This window comes from Osmia lignaria, chromosome 8 (assembly GCF_051020975.1).
Source record: "Osmia lignaria lignaria isolate PbOS001 chromosome 8, iyOsmLign1, whole genome shotgun sequence".
Classification (NCBI taxonomy): Eukaryota; Metazoa; Arthropoda; class Insecta; order Hymenoptera; family Megachilidae; genus Osmia; species Osmia lignaria.
The window spans coordinates 12511680-12530406 of NC_135039.1; the positions used below are offsets into that span (position 1 = coordinate 12511680).

Here is an 18727-nt window from a genome sequence, read left to right on the forward strand (position 1 = left end):
TGAAAAATTTGCAAATATTCTTGAAAATTGATAACACCTCGTGGTTCGCCTCCGCGGATTTAATATCCCGTCCTCGGTTGGAAGGAACATTATGGTTCATCGACACTGCACGTACACGCAGTGGATTTACATGGCCCTAATGTCCTTTAAACCATAACAGTCGCCAGCCGTGATTTGTGAGAACGATAAATCCAGTGGAATTTAAGTCCGATAGTACTCACGATTTACGATGCTGTGATTTGTGAACGCTGAGATTTACCCCAACGTTGTCGCGTAGTGCTGGCCGTTTAGGGGGGGGATTTGTTTCGGCCAGGATGGCGCCACTTTCGCTATGAACGTTAATGAACCATTTAACTAATCACCTCCGACCAGTGAATCGGGGGAAGAATAAGAAAAATGCTGATTAAATTATTAAAAAAAATATTTCTTTTCGTCGACAGAGCGAGGAGAGCCAGTACGACGTGGACGGCGTCTTCGAGTGTCTTCCCTGTGCAGAGGGCTGCGAGTCCTGCGAGGACGATTCCCCCTGTGTGGTATCCTTGAACTGGTTAATGAGAACAGCCATTCTGATTCTGGAATGCTGTGTCATTGCCTGTTTGCCGGCTGTCGCCCTTTTCACATGGAAATATGGAAACGTGAAGGTAAGCACTTGACATTACCATAACGCTATAGATGCTACAGTGTAGATGTTTAACTCGGCGACGACCACAGACATATCGGGACGTCGTATGGAAACACCGCAATACCTGAGTCAAAAGCTTCATTTCGTTTGCTCAATTTCGTGCTATTTCTTCCCGGTGCATAAAGAGCTCCCTTTGAAAATTTGGTTCGGGTAATTTCATTTAGAACTGGGTCACTATTAACCCCGGCGCCGTTCGTAACTTGAAACTCTCAGTGTCTATGAAGATTCCACTCTAGTTCGGAATACTTGAACTTAAGTTTTCTTCAGTAGACGGTCAAAGGCGTCGATGTTTTAATTTAATTCCCAAACGTTCGAGTTCGAAGAGTTTTGGGGAAAGAATGAGGGAAATTAATTAAGCGGAGACCAGAGTCTCGTTGTCTCGAGTCTGGCAACTTGAATCGCACTTTCGAATGCAGATTACGTTTCTGCATTGCAAAGTCGAGCCACGGTTTCCGATGTAAATCGAGGCTGTCCCTTCCTCTGGTCAACTTCGAACGCGATGGAGCTAGCTGAAACACACATTTCGACGCTGGGGATGTTTAAAACTGTTCAAGTATCTGATTTCTTCTCGTTATTCGATAGCTGGACCAATTGGCCTGCCATAAAATCGATTTACATTGATATAGAGACGAGATTCGTGCGTCCATCAAGGAAAAAACGCTCGGTCTGTTAGGTAGATAATCGAAAGTTCGATCGGAAGCCTCGCCGGCTAACGAATTTCGCTCTTCAATCGGCCGGCGTGATTAAAAAGATTGAAGTGAGCGATGCAACTCGTTTCCAACCTGCTGATTGTTCGTTTCGCCCTCGGTATTTCGAGTTTTTGGGGAAAACAATGAGTTTCCGCTTTTGGAAATGAAAAGGTATACCAATTGCGTAGCTTCGAAAGAGACAGATTTCAATTCTTTGTAAAGAATTTTTACGAGAACTTATGCTTGAGCGTCAAATTCATCATAGAATAATTAAAAATGTGCTTCATGATCCCTCGGTCTTCGTGGAAATTCAAAAATTTGAAGCTGGATTAAAAATGTTTTCTGGTGTACCATTAATCAGAGTAATATTTTCCTCAAGTAACGTGCAGATCTGTAATCGAATTTCAACGCTATCCACGAAATGCAACAAGTTGCTGAATTCCAGCCGGAACTTGAAGCACCTGTGTGTACGTGTGTGTTTGTTCGATCAAACGAATTAGAGAACTCAGTGTAATATATATTCTCGATTAGAAAATATGTTTCACTTCGATCCATTGTGACCTGTAACTTACAGCCAGCCATTTTGTGCTAACAATTTTGATGAAAAAAGCGTATGCAGAATTTTTTCAAGATAATAGAATAATTTAGAGTGAATGAAATAAATAGAACATCCTATAGAAGAAAATAGTGGAATCGAAATAAAAGGGACAAAGGAATTGGAAATAGCAGATGATTCATGGTAACTGAGAACTTTAAAGGATCTAAAATTCGCCAGAAGAATTGCCAGCCAATTGTACGCGAGGATCTGGGAATAAATTGTGATACAGGAGGTCATGAGTCGCTAAAATCCGCTAGTCTCGTACGGAGGAGGCTGTCATCACAGAACGTGAATGGAATAAACGTGCAAAAGTTGGCCGGAAGCCATGCATCCAGGCAATATATTTCAGTTTAGCATATAAATGTTTCCAGCAGAACCCGTCCTCCTTCTCACGCATTTCCATGTTCTGAATCGATCCTCTTGTACGATTATATTCCTTTTCTCCTTTGATACGTGAAGGAATCTATTCTGCCTCGTTGAAAGGTATCAAGTGATAAAAGTATCTATGGACGTATCGAATTTTCAAAGTCTTCCTTAACAGGTGTAGTCAGTTAGAAAGTGAAGCTACGAAATATCCTTAGAACAGAGACCGGTGGATTGTAGGCCCACAGGAATTGCTGGACGGTACGTCTATTGGGATTGCGGGTGGTAGGCCCACAGGGGCCGCTGGGTTAATACGTGCACGTGGACCTGCGGGTGGTAGGTCTACAGGGGCCGCTGGGTTAATACGTGCACGGAGACATGCGGGTGGTAGGCCTACAGGGGCCACTGGGTTAATATACGTGCATGTGGACCTGCGAGTGGTAGGCCTACAGGGGCCGCTGGGTTAATACGTGCACGGAGACATGCGGGTGGTAGGCCTACAGGGGCCACTGGGTTAATATACGTGCACGGAGACCTGCGGGTGGTAGGCCTACAGGGGCCGCTGGGTTAATACGTGCACGTGGACCTGCGGGTGGTAGGTCTACAGGGGCCGCTGGGTTAATACGTGCACGGAGACATGCGGGTGGTAGGCCTACAGGGGCCACTGGGTTAATATACGTGCACGGAGACCTGCGGGTGGTAGGCCCACAGGGGCCGCTGAGTTAATACGTGCACGTGGACCTGCGGGTGGTAGGCCTACAGGGGCCACCGGGTAGTAGGACCACAGTGTATTCCCTCACTCTCAGATCCTTACTAAAAATAATATGTGTATCAATGTCTATAGCAATCCATTAATATTGTAGAATCACATCTCAAACTTGATGATAGAACCAAACTCGATGTTGGATTACCTGCGCATTGTATGGTATACCTAAGCTAAGTATTTCCTTTCCGCGGTCTATGATGTTTCTGTGGTAGTATCTTTGATGACAGTAACACTAGAATTGTCTCAGAGCACCGCAGCGTTAATTACTATCTCCAATGGAAATTCCACGTACCTGTAGAAAGGAGGTGTTTGACAATACTGAGCACAAAGGACATAGTACGAAACCTTGTCACCTCCTGCAATCGTCTTCAGTCGGAATTGTAAAGGATAAATATGATCTAAGTGGGCAACTGCCTTGGCTCCATTCTAGCGGATCCCTTTTGGCGAAAGACTCCTCTGGCTGGCGCGAGCAGCTTTAACGAGTTTCTTTGATGTAACGACGCCGGTTGAAAGCTGCGAACATTAAACTGCTTTACGAGTGCGCGTCTACGTTTACGAGTGCAGTGTCGCGTAATATTCGCCTCTTCACGCTGTAACAAGCTAGATACGATATCTTGGTTCACGTTGCCAGCCAGTTGGTTTATCGCCCCCTGTCGAATAGATTAACCTCTCCGTGAGCCGGTATACTTCACGCGGCCCTTAGGAAAGGTTAATTTGACGTAGTCGAGCGCCGTTAACGGGCTGAGAAGTTGTTTCGTAACACCTGATGCGTTCGAGTCGCTTCAGGCTATCGAGTGATCCCGCTTGAAAATCCCTTTCTTATCCCGACCGTCTCATCTGTCGGTTCCTTCAGTTCACCTTGAGATCCGGTTATCAGGAGAGGGTAACCCGGTGCTGTTGAGATGGCCACTTAATCTTTGAAGGGTTTGATATAATTGGAGTGTCTGAGGTAAGGAGTTCGAAGCAGAGAGGGAAAATTGTGAAAAACGAGGACTGCTCCTTGTTAAACGTAGAATCTGAAACCTACAGTACACTTCAACTATTAGTATTATAAAAATTATGAAGATGAACTGATATCAACAACGTATAATCGATTAGAATTTCATCAGAGTTTGGTTTGGACCGGGTCCAGGTATCCATAGGGCGGATTACATTTAACGCAGTCCCGAATTAAATTTCGCCCAGGTTTAACCTAATCTTGATCTACCTTTAAATCAGACCCTCAGGGCACATCGGTATTCGGTTAGAGTTAGAAATGACTTAAAGCCAGATAAGGACTCGGAATGATCCCTAGGAACTCCTCCACCTTGCCTATCTACCAGGCTTTCAATTTTAACTTCAAAGTTCCAAGGACATATCGGTAGGACCTAGGACACTGTTCACGAACTGGTTGAACTTTTCTTGGCCCATTAACGTCTAGGACGATCCGGAAGAGTAACGATCTAGGTGGGCAAGCTGCAGAACGGTCAGATAATTAAACGGCAAGCTTAATGGACGAATAGCAGGCAAACTGACCCTTGGTTAACGATTAAAATCGTAATGAGACCGCATATGTGACGTGCTGGTGGCCCATTAGCGTAACAAGTCGCCGTAGTTGTGACGGTTACTGTCCCAGGGAATTATTGCACCGCCGGTCGAATCATGTGTACCATTCGCCCGATCTACCTGGTAACGCGGACGCGTGCCAAACCGCTTGGAATTTGCTCTTGAAAATCCAACTGTTTCGTGGCGGTGTTACGTCAGCAGTGATGCCGGCTGCATTCGTACAAAGCCGCCAGCAGATGTAACGATGCCGCTATGTATTATTCATTACGAGACGGCTGTGCGAGGCTTCTTACGTACAGTTAGCGTTCTTGTTACCTCTGATACTCGCTTGTTTTGTGCAGTGGCAGGAAAATTTGTTTGCCTTACCTTCTCGCTCGGAAAGTCTATTAAAGTGGAACTTCCTCTCTTAGTCCTTGTTGATTGTTGTCAAGTACTTTAACATGTATAACTGCTGTTTATTGTTTAATAAAGGTATACAATAGATGAAGGTCTGTATAGCTTTTTCGTTTCGTCTTGTACACTGAGCTTGGGAAGATATTGTTGAATCCCAGTAGTATAAGACGAGGATAAGTCAGACATGTTTTATTTTGGTACAATTATTAATGGAATGGAGTCGAATAAGTTTGTAAACACATTATGAGATTCATTTTAAATAATTTTAAAGTGTATAAAGCGAATTGTATGGAACTGAATTCAGAGGGGATGGGGGAATGCTGGATGCCAGTAGTATAACTCAACCATAAGTCAGACATTCGTTTTTCTGGTGAAATAATCAATGAAATGGGGTCGAGTATTTTTTCAATAAAAACTAATAATTGTAATAATAATTTTCATAACTAAACTTCAATAAAATTTTCATCCTAAACGTTATACGTCAACTAATTTTCAACAATCAGATAAAACTGACAACCATTTAAGTTTCCGTGTTGGAAAAAAACGTTACAGATTAAAGACACGAGTTGAATGAAAAGTTCGCAGAAAATTAAAGAGCCGTAAAATGTCAGAGGGCGATGAAGGCAGTGTTGTTCGGCCAGTGGAAAGTTTTCACTTCAACGGCTGTCTGACTTTTACGGCCATTTTATTTAGCCGTGACGGGATCGTGACCAGGCCGCTATCGGAAAGGAACCGACATTAATTAACCGAGCACGAGCCGTCCGATTTACGGAAGCGTTTCTGACGCGAAACTCCGTCTGGCAGAGTAATTTACTTCCGGCCGAACGAAACTCACCCTCCTTCTTCGGTGTTCCCGAACGAAATAACGTGAGATACAATTTTCAAAATAAAGGAAATCGTGCCAAACTTCTTTTCATCCATTGAGTGTGCAGTCGAGAGTCGATCTAAAGGCGGGCCTTGATGAATTTTAACGTCGCATTCGAGCGGGATGGTCGCTTTTGAAGGCGGAAAATCAAGGAAAATTAACGCAGCCGAGCGTGTTCCACGGATCCTTAGTCAGGAAATTAAGAGAAGTGTCTTCTGGAGCGAGACAAGCAGACGGGTAAAATCATTAGCCAAAGGAGGAGTTCTTCAGGAACGGTTTAACCGTTCCCTCGAGTTCGCCACAAGAATGTTCTCCTTGCTTTCACCTTTCCTTCCCTTTCGAGCTTTCTGATTTTCCGCTGTTTTATTCTTGGAATATCCATTTCAAAGAACGAAGGATTAAATTTTCATTTCGAACGAGGTTTAAAAATTATATTGAATTTCACCTAGCGTTGGACATCGATTGACTAAAATTTGAAATTTGATTGAAATATAATTAACCGTTAATTACAAATACCCACCTTCAATTACCAATTCTCCGTTTTTATGTATAATTAAAATTTAGGCACGGACGTTGAATTTTCAATACCATCCTATTCGTAAATAAATGCAATTTGCATTATCATGAAATGATCTCTGAATAAATTATAGTTCTCCGTTCCTTTTCAAGGGTTACTTCGAGGAAAGAAAAGAAAAATTCTTCAAAGGTTTTTTCCATTCATTTTTCTTCCGAAACCGCCATCTCCCCAGTTTCACGCCCTAATGGCGCGATTTTAATGCGAAGAAGGGGGTTCAAAGTATCGTTAAGTCGGAAACAAACGAGTGGAACGGCCTTGTCTGTTGGAGAATCCAGGATATTCTGTTGGTCATTAGTCGAAGAACAAGAAGTGTCTGCTCGATAAGAAATGAAAAAAAAAAAAGAAAAAAAAAGAAAACGGACAGGCGAAGATGGAAGAACGCGGTGAAATATACGCAGCCGGCTTCATTTTTTTTTCTCATTTCCTTTTTCATTTTCATTTCTCGCCTCGCTGGTGTAATAACGAAATGTATCCTCTTTCTCATGGTGTGCCCATGGTAGAAAATTAAAAGTGAAAAAACGAGAACGAAAGAATTCCGTGTTGCACACATGGGACCGTGGCTATTGTTTCATCTCACTTCACCGTATTGTTTTTTACTGCGTTTTGTTGACAGTGTGGTTCGTGTGGGGACAAATAGGAACGTGGTGGTTTACATTTCGTATGGAAAAGTGTGATCAAAATAATTTTGGGTAGTCTGCGGAACGTAAATTTTCGGATATCAGTGAAAAAGGATCGTATATAGTCAGACCTAAGTAGTACTGGACGACGTATGGCCAGGCCTAAGTAGTACAGGACGACGTATGGCCAGGCCTAAGTAGTACAGGACGACGTATGGCCAGGCCTAAGTAGTACAGGACGACGTATGGCCAGGCCTAAGTAGTACAGGGCGACGTATGGTCAGACCTAAGTAGTACGTGGCTATTTGTGGTCAGACCTAAGTAGTAAAGGGCAGTATAGGGTCAGGCGTATGTAATATAGGGTGAAACGTGGTTAGAGCTATGTACATTATATAGGTAATGCATGGTCAGCCCTAAGTAGTATAGACCTGTGTGTGGCCAGTCCTAAGTAGTATCTGGCGGAGTGCAATCAGACCTAAGTAGTATAAGGTAATTTTTGGTCCGGCCTAAGTAGTATAGGGCAGTATAAAATCAGGCCTAAGTAGCACAGAACAGTATATGGTCAGACCCAAGTACTATGGAACAATATATGGTCAGACCCAATTAGCATTGAACTGTAGACCTAAGTAGTATAGAATCCCATTCTTATGAATAATCGAGGATAGCCCGACGATAAAAATAAACAAAATGGAGATCCCAGTAAATTCTGACCAGCAATTCCCTCCATAAATGACACATCCCTTCCCCCCATAAATCAGTAAGAAAAATAGTCAAGTATGGTGGCTACGTTTATTGAAAGGATGCGACGAGCGTTATCGAACTTCTTCTTGGTAATGAACCTCCAGGGAAATAAGAGAGGATATTTGAACGCTAATACAGATCGAATGAGATTGCTCGTTTTCACGAGGAGCTAAGATTTCCTTGTTTCTTGCAAACTTCTTCATTCCTTTTCGATCATTTTTTCCTCTCTCCCTCCGATAATTTAAATCAGTTCGATTTTCAGGGAGGGCCTGAGGTAGGCGAGTCGATATTCGAGGCAAACCGACGGATTAACTTATAATCTGATTGCACCCCGCAGACGACTCGGGTATTGATTTCATCAAACTTCCGTTAATGGCGATCCTTTTCCATCAAGGATTCCCGGGAAATCCGGAAGAATACCGATATGGATTACCTTTCGTTAAAAAATACCGTGGGAAGCAATTTTTATTTATAAAATAATGACTTGTTGGTTCTTGGCATCGTTAAAATCTTTTTTCTTTTCTTTTTTAAGAACACTTTGATTGGCCTTGTTTAAAGATTTTTTAAATTTTCAGGTTCTTAAGTTTTAGGGCTTGATTAATGCTACAAGTAGAATAGGTCAATGGATAGTCAGAATTCTTCTTTTAAGACAGGTTTATTCTACCCCCTGGTAAACTGAATAATTAAATTGCTCTTTCATCTGAAATAAAATAATTTCTCTCAAATAAAAACTGGGCCAACATTTTTAAAAACTTCGTCCATTATATTCATTCCCTTCGTCTGATTACGGGATCTAGAATTTCAGCTCCTATCAATCTCTTTTCTTTTTCTAAATAATTCCGACATTATTTTCGCCCGTTAAAAGCGGACCTTTTCAACACACCTGTTTTCAGTTCGGATATAAAATATAACAATGGAACGAAAAAGCTTTTGAAATTGTTGGAAAATTTTCGGATGCCAGTTACATTCAATTTAAATATCAATATTTCAGCAAAAATTAATATTTTCCTTCTCTTTCTATGGCTACCAATAAAATATCAGTTTTGTGCCATACAGACTGCACTAAAGAAAAAATGAATACGCTTTGTGCTATGCTTTTATGTTCGCATAAAAAGCAAAAACGATTAGGGCAGGGGTGGGAGATGGTTTGATATGTAAAGCACTCGGCCGTGTCGTGAAAATGAAAAAAGCAGAGGATAAATAAAATAAAGCTGCTCGCGAGGTCTTTTCCAGATAACTTTAAAAAATATTCGTATTTCTCTTGGGAAAAGTAATTTCGATGGTACTCCTTTTTTTTCCTGTTCACGGGACGAGAGAACGTTCGATGAATTCGATACCCCATGAGACGAACCTCGTTGAAAATGTAACCTTGAACAAAAACCTACGACTGGTTCTCGGGAAGGGCAACGGGAGAATTCTTCCGCCTCAATCGTCGACGGGAAATAGAAAAGCTGTGATCGTGATTGCAATATCTCACGACGAGTTTTCATCGTTTACTAATTTTTTCTCTCAAAATTTTTCCGGTAAACGCTATTCTATTTCAAGAAGGGCATAACATAATGTTAGTTACCAAGTTTCATTGTTATAGGTTTACGCGTTTAGGAGATACGAGCGTAAATGTGGTGATATGCCATCCTTGCATATCACCTGAGATAGAGAGTCCGGTACAATTTCATCACATAAAAGTATTCGTAAATAGCACTTGTGGCATATCAAATTAAAGCTTAAGGTTTAAGGAAAATAAATACGTAAACGTTTTATTGATATTCCTAATACAAAATGGCTGGTCCGTAATTGAAAAAAAGATAATGAGTTAATCAACCTACAATAATGCATATCAGATCTTCAATCGGTTATAACTCAGTCTGAAAAAGGAATATCAATGAAGCATTTGTGTAATCATTTTTTATAAATTTTAAACTTTAAATTGATATGCGATATGTGGTATTTTGTAATACTTTCTATGTTTCAAAATTCACCACTTGATATGCAGTAATTCAGTACTTAAATAAAAGTTGAAAATAATTAAAGTCTCGATAAAAACGAGTAGAAAGAAACATACAGAAAACATGAAGTTTTTTAGAAAGTAGTAAAAGAATCGCCATAGGACTAACAGTTTGGACAAATATTAAGTTTGTTTGGAAAGTCGTTTATCGACGAGATTGGAGGGGTTCGAGCCGCAAAATCTTGTTGGATTAAGTAGGAAAACCGTCCCCTAAAAGGGGCCAGAGGATGAGAAATGATCCCATTGTGTCGTGAAAGTTTTCCAAAGGCCGAGATGGCTCTACTCGCCGAATGCAATTCCAGCCAACTTCCGATTTCCTATTTAACCAATCATCTTCAGACTTTAATATCTCTGTTTCCTGCGTAAACTGTGTCACTGAACAAACCCTGGAAACTAAAAAAAGAAAAAAAAAAGAACAATTAGAAGACCTATAATTCAATGTTTCTGTTATCCAGAAGGAAATCAATGCATTTAAATAAGGGAGGGAGAGAAAAAATCCGAATGAAGAAGAGAAATTTTTATGAAATTTTAAAGCTTCGTTAGTGAAATACGAAGGGAAGGAAAATTCTTTCCACGAAATTTTGTTATATAATAAATTTTTATTTTTAACAAATATTGTAGTAATCTGATGTTAGAGAAGTCTGCAACTTATTGCGTGCAGTTTGAAATAAAAAGGAAAGTTTGAAATAGTTGATAGAAGTTACCCAGTGGATCATGATTTTGCAGTTGAAAATATTTGGCTGGGTGAAAAATATTTGAGAATCCCACGGACTCGTTTAATCAACTCCGCCGCATAGAAGGGGGTGAAAGTATTTCTAGTGAAACTCGAAAAATTAATATCGAAAAAACATTCTCCCCCGTCTCGCGAGAATTCCTTAACACCGCCGAAAAGCTTGCCAGCGAAAACTTTCGCGTGCCTGAGGTACGATATTTCATAGCGGAACATTTGTCTCGTTGAAAACGAGAACCACGTCGACGCAGAAATTACGTTCTGTCACTTGCAGTAGTATTAACATGTCTTTGATCAGACCATTCAGTAGAACAGCAGTGAAATATTTCAAACGTGTGAAACTTTTTCATTTATTCGGTGACATTTAAAGATTGAATCGTTATTTTAAATAAATTTTCGAATAACCTATATATAAGGGACAACAAAGGGTCTAGCCCTATAAGCATAGTGAATTGGCCCCAACAACAATTTCGGTTGATATTTATACCACATAATGCCTTTTGCCTAAAGAACAACTGTGACCAATTTCAACCCCCTACTCGCACTAATAAGGGAACATGAGGGCAATTACCCTAAACTTTACTATTTTTCTCTTGAAAACTGTTTAAGATATTTGAACACACTAAAGTGCAAATAGTAGGTATTTATTATATTTTTTTTCAAAATTTTTGTCCGACAATTAAGGGTTGAAAATTAATAAATAAATTTTTGCAGTTGACCTATGTAAATAAATTTCCTAGATAAACGTGTCCTATGTCATCAGTGTCTCCAGTTAAGTGACGATACAAATATAAAGAAGAAGGATAATCTCTTTTGACTTACGGAAGCGTCTTTCAAGCAGCTTTAAAGCCATCCCTCAGCTGGGTTGGAAAGGTGCGAGAAGGGCGTCTTAAAGAAGAAAAGTGGACGTGAAAAATAACACGAAGAAAATGGAAGCACGTTTGTTGGCTAGGGAATCGGGATGACTGGGGTGGCGGGGGTGGCTGGTTGTGGGTGTAGTCGACTGTATCCTTGGGGATAGCGCATACAAATCGTTGGTCTTTCGAGGGAAAGCGCATTTATGCACTCCACGAAACGATGGAGTTTCATGGACGCAGCCAGGAACGACCTAACCCAGTTTTGTTCGCAAATCCTGCTATTTGTCGATCGTGCTTGGGTCTGTCGTAATTTCCGACGACGTCACGCGATTCTTCGACCAAAAATGAGGAAAAAATCTTTAGGGAAGTTTCCTCGTTCGAGATCACGTTTCCGAGAATGATGGGATTTAACATTTAGGTAGATGACGCAGTGGTTCTCATCCAACCTTACGTTTTTCTCTTTCAAAACTGTTTAAGTTTACAAAACTGAGCTAGATCTTCAAATATTAATCAGAACTTAATTATTCGTCGCAGTGGTTCTCATCTCATCTGTTCATTTTTTTAGTATTATTTATGAACATGGTTTTTAAATATTGCTCTGTAAACATTGTTGTTCTCTATGTTTAAGTTTACAGAACTGAGCTAGATCTTCAAATATTAATCAGAACTTAATTATTCGTCGCAGTGGTTCTCATCTCATCTGTTCATTTTTTTAGTATTATTTATGAACATGGTTTTTAAATATTGCTCTGTAAACATTGTTGTTCTCTATGTTTAAGTTTACAGAACTGAGCTAGATCTTCAAATATTAATCAGAACTTAATTATTCGTCGCAGTGGTTCTCATCTCATCTGTTTATTTTTTTAGTATTATTTATGAACCCAGCATGGTTTTTAAATATTGCTCTGTAAACATTGTTGTTCTCTATGATCTGTGAAATCAAACCTTTTATTTCTTGCACAATGGAGAGTTTAATTGCTTCTACCTTTTCATGTTTCTCGGAGAATTTAATATTTTCATGAACACGTAGCTTCGTTGTTTTCTTCTTTCATTTCACCGTGAAAATTTAATATTTTTCTGCTTTCCTTTCCATCTCGTTTCCCTTTGAAAACTGAATACTGTGCGCGTGTCAGGGGTATTAACGGAATTCCGAATAATTTAATGCTGAATTATGATATCGCATCACCATGGAAGAGTAAATTTATTTTTAATATTTATTTTATTATTTATTTGTTGAATCGCTATGCTAATAAATTTCATTTTGCAGGTGGTGAGAGCAGCCAGTCCAGTTCTCCTTCGTGTCATCGTGCTCGGTGCATTCTTTATTTATTGCACGGTAAGTAACTTATTAAAATTCATAAGAAATTGTGAAATTAATGAAAAGTTATTGCATGTTTCTTTAGAATTTTTCAAATGAACGGTTCTTTAAAACTCTTCATGAAAAGCAATAAACATTGTCAATAAATATTTGTCAATATTGTTCTACCATCGAGGAAATATTTCATATTCACTAAATATTAAAATCGACAAACTCTTCAGCATTTACTGAATAAACATTTTCGAATATCGTCAATTATTAACTGATCCCCCAAACATCGAAATTTATATGAAATAATACAAGTTATAATAAACAGGAATATAACATTTCAGAACCAACATTAACCAGAATAAATATTAAAACAATCTTCAATTTCAGAATCATGAACGATATCAATTTTCAACTACAGTTTATCTCAATGTTAGTAATATTAACATTAAAAATAATCTAGAGAACAAATAATATAGTTTTTAATTATTATATATTATAAAATTCAGTATACAACTGAAAAGTACGAATAAAGAACTGAAAATCAATTCAAATTTTCCCGCGTAAGCGTTTGTGCGCCAGTGGTGGGGGGCGACGAACCTATAAACATGAGACCGCGTTCGCTGCGCTTTCATTCTCCCCGGAGACGTCTCCGAGGAAGGATGGGAGTTCGGGGCATTCCCATCTTCCCTGGGAAAATCTGATTAAATCGCAAGTGTACTATTATAAAATTATTAACATAAGAATATATTGGTTTCTTAAAATCCCCCACCTTCTAATTCCCTATTAAAAACACTAGAAATTTTCCGAATATCCCGGTACAGCACGTTTCAATGATGCTACATTATTTATAAGGTTCAAGTACAGTATCGACAATCGCTATAGCTAATTTAATCGAGTAAGCGACGATGATGGGCATTAAAGTAACAATTGGCCGTTTCGTTCAGTGGCTTTTATCCAATAATCGAGAGGGCCCTTTTTCTCGGTTAGATCGCGAAATATATACGATCCATCGACACGAGAGGCAGCATGGTAAAAGGTGAACGAAGAGGATCTAATTGGAAATAGTCGCTTAACCTGGCACGCGATTCTCTGATCGGCTAGGGAAATTATTCTCTCGATTATAGCTGATTATCATCACGCGATACGTAGCGTGAAACGAGGCAGAAATATTCTGGAAAATTATCGTCGAAAATATAATTATGTTGTTCAAGTGTATTCAGATGAAAGATAGGGTGTTTATTAATTTTCCAATCCAATTATTTTATTGCTGAAAAATATTTTCAGTTTTAGTTAATAGTTATGATTGCAGCCTAGAGACATTTTTTTTTCAGTTATGCTACGGTAAATTTGATCTAGGGACATTTTAGCTTTTGTAATAGATTGAGAGGTTTCATTGTATTTGATTTTCCACTATCCATTATGCAATAATAGAAACGAAATTAGATACAATGTTGAATCGTTAGTGGTCATGATTTTAATTCCACAGTACTTGTACAGTATCCACTTTGGTTTATAATTTCTAGTATTATTGATGTTTCACTCTGCTTCTCTTTACGCAATTCCCTAAATTATTCGAACCGTGTATAAACGGGGATTATTTGATTCAACCTATAACTGGTGAGTTGGAATTTAACATATCCCTATTTATCCAATTAATTATCAAGGATTAAAAATTAATAAAAATCACTTAGAAAATAAATGATTTTGCCTCCCTCTAAATTTAATTAATTTTCAATTTTTCGTGTTACTTCAAGAAAATAACTATAATATTTGCCATGTTTGAACGGAAATCGATAAAAGAAAAATATAGAAAGTTAGAGTCCGAGAATATTAGTTTTATTCTTGACGCAAGTTGTACTTGGAAGTGGCTGTTTTTCTTGCGATGTTGGAACACCTGTATCGATATTGTTAGAAATTTTGCACTGGCAAGAAGAAACTTTATTTCTTGGCAAATCAGATTTATCCGTTGTGCGTGTTACACGTTGACTACGATAGAAAAAAAGAGGGTGCGAACTTAAAGCAATTTATTTGTTTCAGACGATAGTAATGTACCCCCGTCCAAACGTTATAACGTGCACGGTACGAGTATGGCTGCGAGAAATTGGATTCTCCCTCACCTACGGCGCCTTAATGCTCAAAACTTGGCGGTAAGTAAGAGTAACGACGTTTCAAATGTTGTTTAACTTTCCACTCGAAAATTTCGAGCAAGCCCTGTTTGTTTAACAAATGAAAATCTTGCGTCAGAGAACTTGGAGGAGAACAAGTGTTATTACGTGCTAAGGGCTACTATACATGTATGCGTTTCATAGTGTTTCCATATTGAGAAAATGAAATTCTACCCTGTAAATTAACTCAGCTGTTTTGGAGAAATTTTGAATCATTTTCCATGATTCAGTGGAAAATTTATTGCTGGGTGTTAGAAATATTTGGTACTATTGTAAATAATTATATTGTTTTAGAAGACTTTTATGAGTTTTGAGATGGAAAATTTCTTTGTGATTTTCCTGAAGATTTTCCATAACTTGGATAATTTTCCATAAATTAAAAAGATTTTCCTATGATGTGGAGAGGTTTTCCATGGCTTAAAGGGATTTTTCTATAACTTAGAAAACTTTTCCATGATTTGAAACATTTCTGTAATGAATTTTCCATTTTCTAAGGACATTCACTATAATTTCCAAGTATTTTCCAAAACTTGCTACATCAATTATTCCTCAACACCACTGTCACCCTACATAAATGATCATTCAAACCCTATCTTCGTCAGGATGGTCCCCAGAGTTGTATAAAAATTTCAGCCAACATATTCCACCCCCAAACCTAGCTGAAAGAGAAGCATTATTAATTAAATTATTTTAAAAGGCAGGGAAAACATTTATACCGTAGTAGTTACCGATTCTGCGCTCGGAAATCCTCACATTTCGGTTAAATAAATAAATGTATTAAGTTAGGAAAGGGATTTATCGTGGGAGCGGTGGACAGGAAACGTGGCAAAGGGGAGGACGTGTGCTTGGCCCAAAGCTTTACTCGTTGAAACGAGAGCATCGGTCTAACTGGCTAACGGATTCGAGGGTCGAAAACTGGAACGAAGTTTTTTTTCTCTTGTATTCAACTGACAAAGAGCGAAGAGCGGTGGGACGGAGGGGTGGTCGATGAGAGAGACTGGGGGATGAAAGTCGTGGGCAATCTTTGTCCTGGAATCTGCGCATCGCCGGAAATCCTGCAACTGCTCGAAAATAGGGTTCTCGTGGGAAGGGACGAAGAAAGACGAGAAGCGGGGAGTTACACACTCATTGACCAACGTTCGCTGAAAACTTTTGACCTCGATCTATGCATCTCAGCCGGGTTCATCATTGAAAATCTATGGACAGAACAGGAAGAGGAAGGGCACAGTCCAGTACAGGCCGTTGAAAACGATTGTTTCGCAGTGACCCAGTGGACAGAAGTATGGAATATGTTTGATCTGTGGGATAGGTGTTGTAGTCTTGGGAAAATCTTTTTTAGTCAGGAGAAAATCTCTCCGAGTCATGAGAAAATCTATTTGAGTCATGGGAAAATCTCTTTCGCGCCTTGGAGAATTTTTTTGAGTCATGGAAAATTTTCCCGAGTCGTGGAAAATTCTTTTGAGCCGTAAAAAATTTTCCCGAGTCGTGGAAAATTCTTTTGAGTCGTGAAAAATTTTCCCGAGTCGTGGAAATTTCTTTCGAGTTATGGAAATTTCTTTTGAGTCATGGAAAATTTTCCCAAGTCGTGGAAAATTCTCCTGAGTGGTGGGAGAAGTTCTTAACTCGAAGAAAATTTCTTTGAACCATGGAAAGTTCTTAAGAGTCTTTGAAAATTCTTCCAAGTCGTGGAAAAATTCTCTTGAGTCATGGAAAATGCTCCTGGGTCTTAAAAAGTTCTCCTGAATCGTGAAAAGCTTCCCCTCGTGATGGAAAATTCGTTGTAAAATCCAGAACCATCCATAAAATTTTCGATACGTATACCTTTTCGTGAATCCGTCAGTTTCTATCCTTCTTTATATCTGTTTTATGACTAAACAGTGCGGTCTTCAACGAAGATCGATCAGTTTCACCTAACAACCCCAGAAAATTCTTAACCGAAGTACCATCTATTCCTTCTTCCTCTTATTTCAATGTCAAACACTGAACAGTCTTTAGCAAAAGTTGGCCAAAGTCAAGTGAACAACGATAAACTGTCAGAAGTCCTATAGGAAATTGATTGATCCTTGGGGAACGTGAAACCGGTACCCAACGTCAAAGGCACTTCGATCTACGGTTGGAGATCACAGGAATTCCAAGAGGGATGTCCAAACTTTTCCCGCCTGTCAACAACTTCTCATGGTAACTCCTTAATCGGTCGAAGTGCTGTTTTGAGCGGGCAAGGCAACCAGGTCAGCCGGTGGTACACGCGTAATTGTAGAGCGATACCATAGGCAGATGAACGGTTCTCAGGCCAATAGTGTGTATTGTCTGGGTAATCAATGATCACTAGGTAGGGATGCAATCTGAGACTGTTTTGCCCTGTGCCTTTTCATCAATCGGCTGTCTGCGCGAAGTCAAGATCAATAAATCCACGACGGATGAACGGTGTCCCGAATCCCCGACGAGCGGTCGATGAATAGTCGCGGTCCAGGTGTAAATTTGAAGGTGATTTTGATTGGACTGATGATTGGTGTTGACACTTCGCATTATGCGCTCATCCTGATATAGCACAGGGCCATCCCCAATGCCCTGGGTGACTGTGTCGAAACTTTCAGGTCCTTCTTGGTCTAGAAACATTATCGACATCCGACTGCTTGCGACCGTGTTAACAAGTGACTCAACAAGTCCAGGACATGGACCCCGGGTCAAAGCAACGTTTCCATCCACCGAGTGCTGGATACTCGTTGAAAGGATCTTTTTCTGCCTCCGCGACGTCGAAACGTCGATGGTACTTGAGATTAAAGGACAAAGGATGAAAGCCTGTCCGCCTCGCATTCGTATAAAGACCTCCGGTCTCAAAGTTAACTGTTTCCTCGACCAGTTAAAGGTTACCTGGATAAAGTTCAGGCCAAAATGTTTGGCGCGATTCAGCGAAGGTTCTTAAGCTGTATTAAGAGTTCGCCAAGTTCATTACGTAAATTCATCTATATGGTATCCCCGCTAATAGGCACGCCATTAAATGGATGCTAAGACGATTACCCGAGGGATGGATGGCCCTTTTCCTGCGGCTCTCTTTCTGGCGAAGTAAACTTTTTTGATTCGTAGCTACCTTCTTTTATTCCCACGAGTGTGCTTCACTTTGATCGAGAAGATTTCATTTCTGAAGATGATGCATCCCTCGAGGACACTACTGGACAGAGGGAGAGGTGTAGCCCGCTGAGTGTCCTCCTTGTTTCCTGAGGGGACAACATTGAATTATAGTAGACAATTGACCCGCTTCGGTCTCTATATTCAGAAAATTGAATTTCTTTATTGCTTCCACGATGTTTCAGCTTCATAGAGTGGCCGTTCCACTCTATGTTCCACAGCCACTGTGGAGCTAACCGCTAGGGATCCCTAGATCTTAAAAGTAACTAGAACCACTGAATCCCATTCAGCCTCTTCTCACCCAATGGTCCCTGGTCTTTTGCTTTCAGCATATCGGTGATATTTAGGGTGAAATCGGCCAAGGCGGTGAAAATAACTGATGGCAGCCTACTGAAGCGTCTGGGCGTCATCGTGATGATATTCAGCGTGTTCCTGAGTATCCGCACCCTGGTCGCACCACCTGTGGTGATAGTTGCACGAACGGCTGATGATCTGAAGGCTTATCTCTGCCGAACCGACTGGTGGGATCACAGTTTTACCACACGTGAGTGATTTACATTGCTCTATTTTTTTTTTAATTTACAACTGGTTGTTTGGGGTGGGGGGGAGGAGGATTCTCGTCAAACCACTTTCATCATAAACTCACCTAACATAAACTGAGAACTACTGCACCACTTAAAATTCTTGATTCATTTCACG

At 39.9% G+C, this 18727-nt stretch overlaps 1 protein-coding gene across 3 annotated transcripts in view; it reads left to right on the forward strand.

Moving 5' to 3' along the window:
- Positions 1-18727, forward strand: part of LOC117606766 (metabotropic glycine receptor) — a 78998-nt gene that overhangs the window by 49396 nt on the left and 10875 nt on the right. For 2 of the 3 annotated variants that reach the window (XR_004582051.2, XM_034329652.2), the window contains exons 5-8: positions 441-641; positions 12696-12764; positions 14775-14884; positions 18358-18572. Coding sequence is in view for 2 of the 3 variants with exons in the window: in XM_034329652.2 (XP_034185543.2) it covers positions 441-641; positions 12696-12764; positions 14775-14884; positions 18358-18572 (595 nt within the window). In the remaining variant the exon portion in view is untranslated. The remainder of the gene's footprint in view (positions 1-440; positions 642-12695; positions 12765-14774; positions 14885-18357; positions 18573-18727) is intronic. The other variant, XM_034329653.2, reaches the window with a different exon arrangement.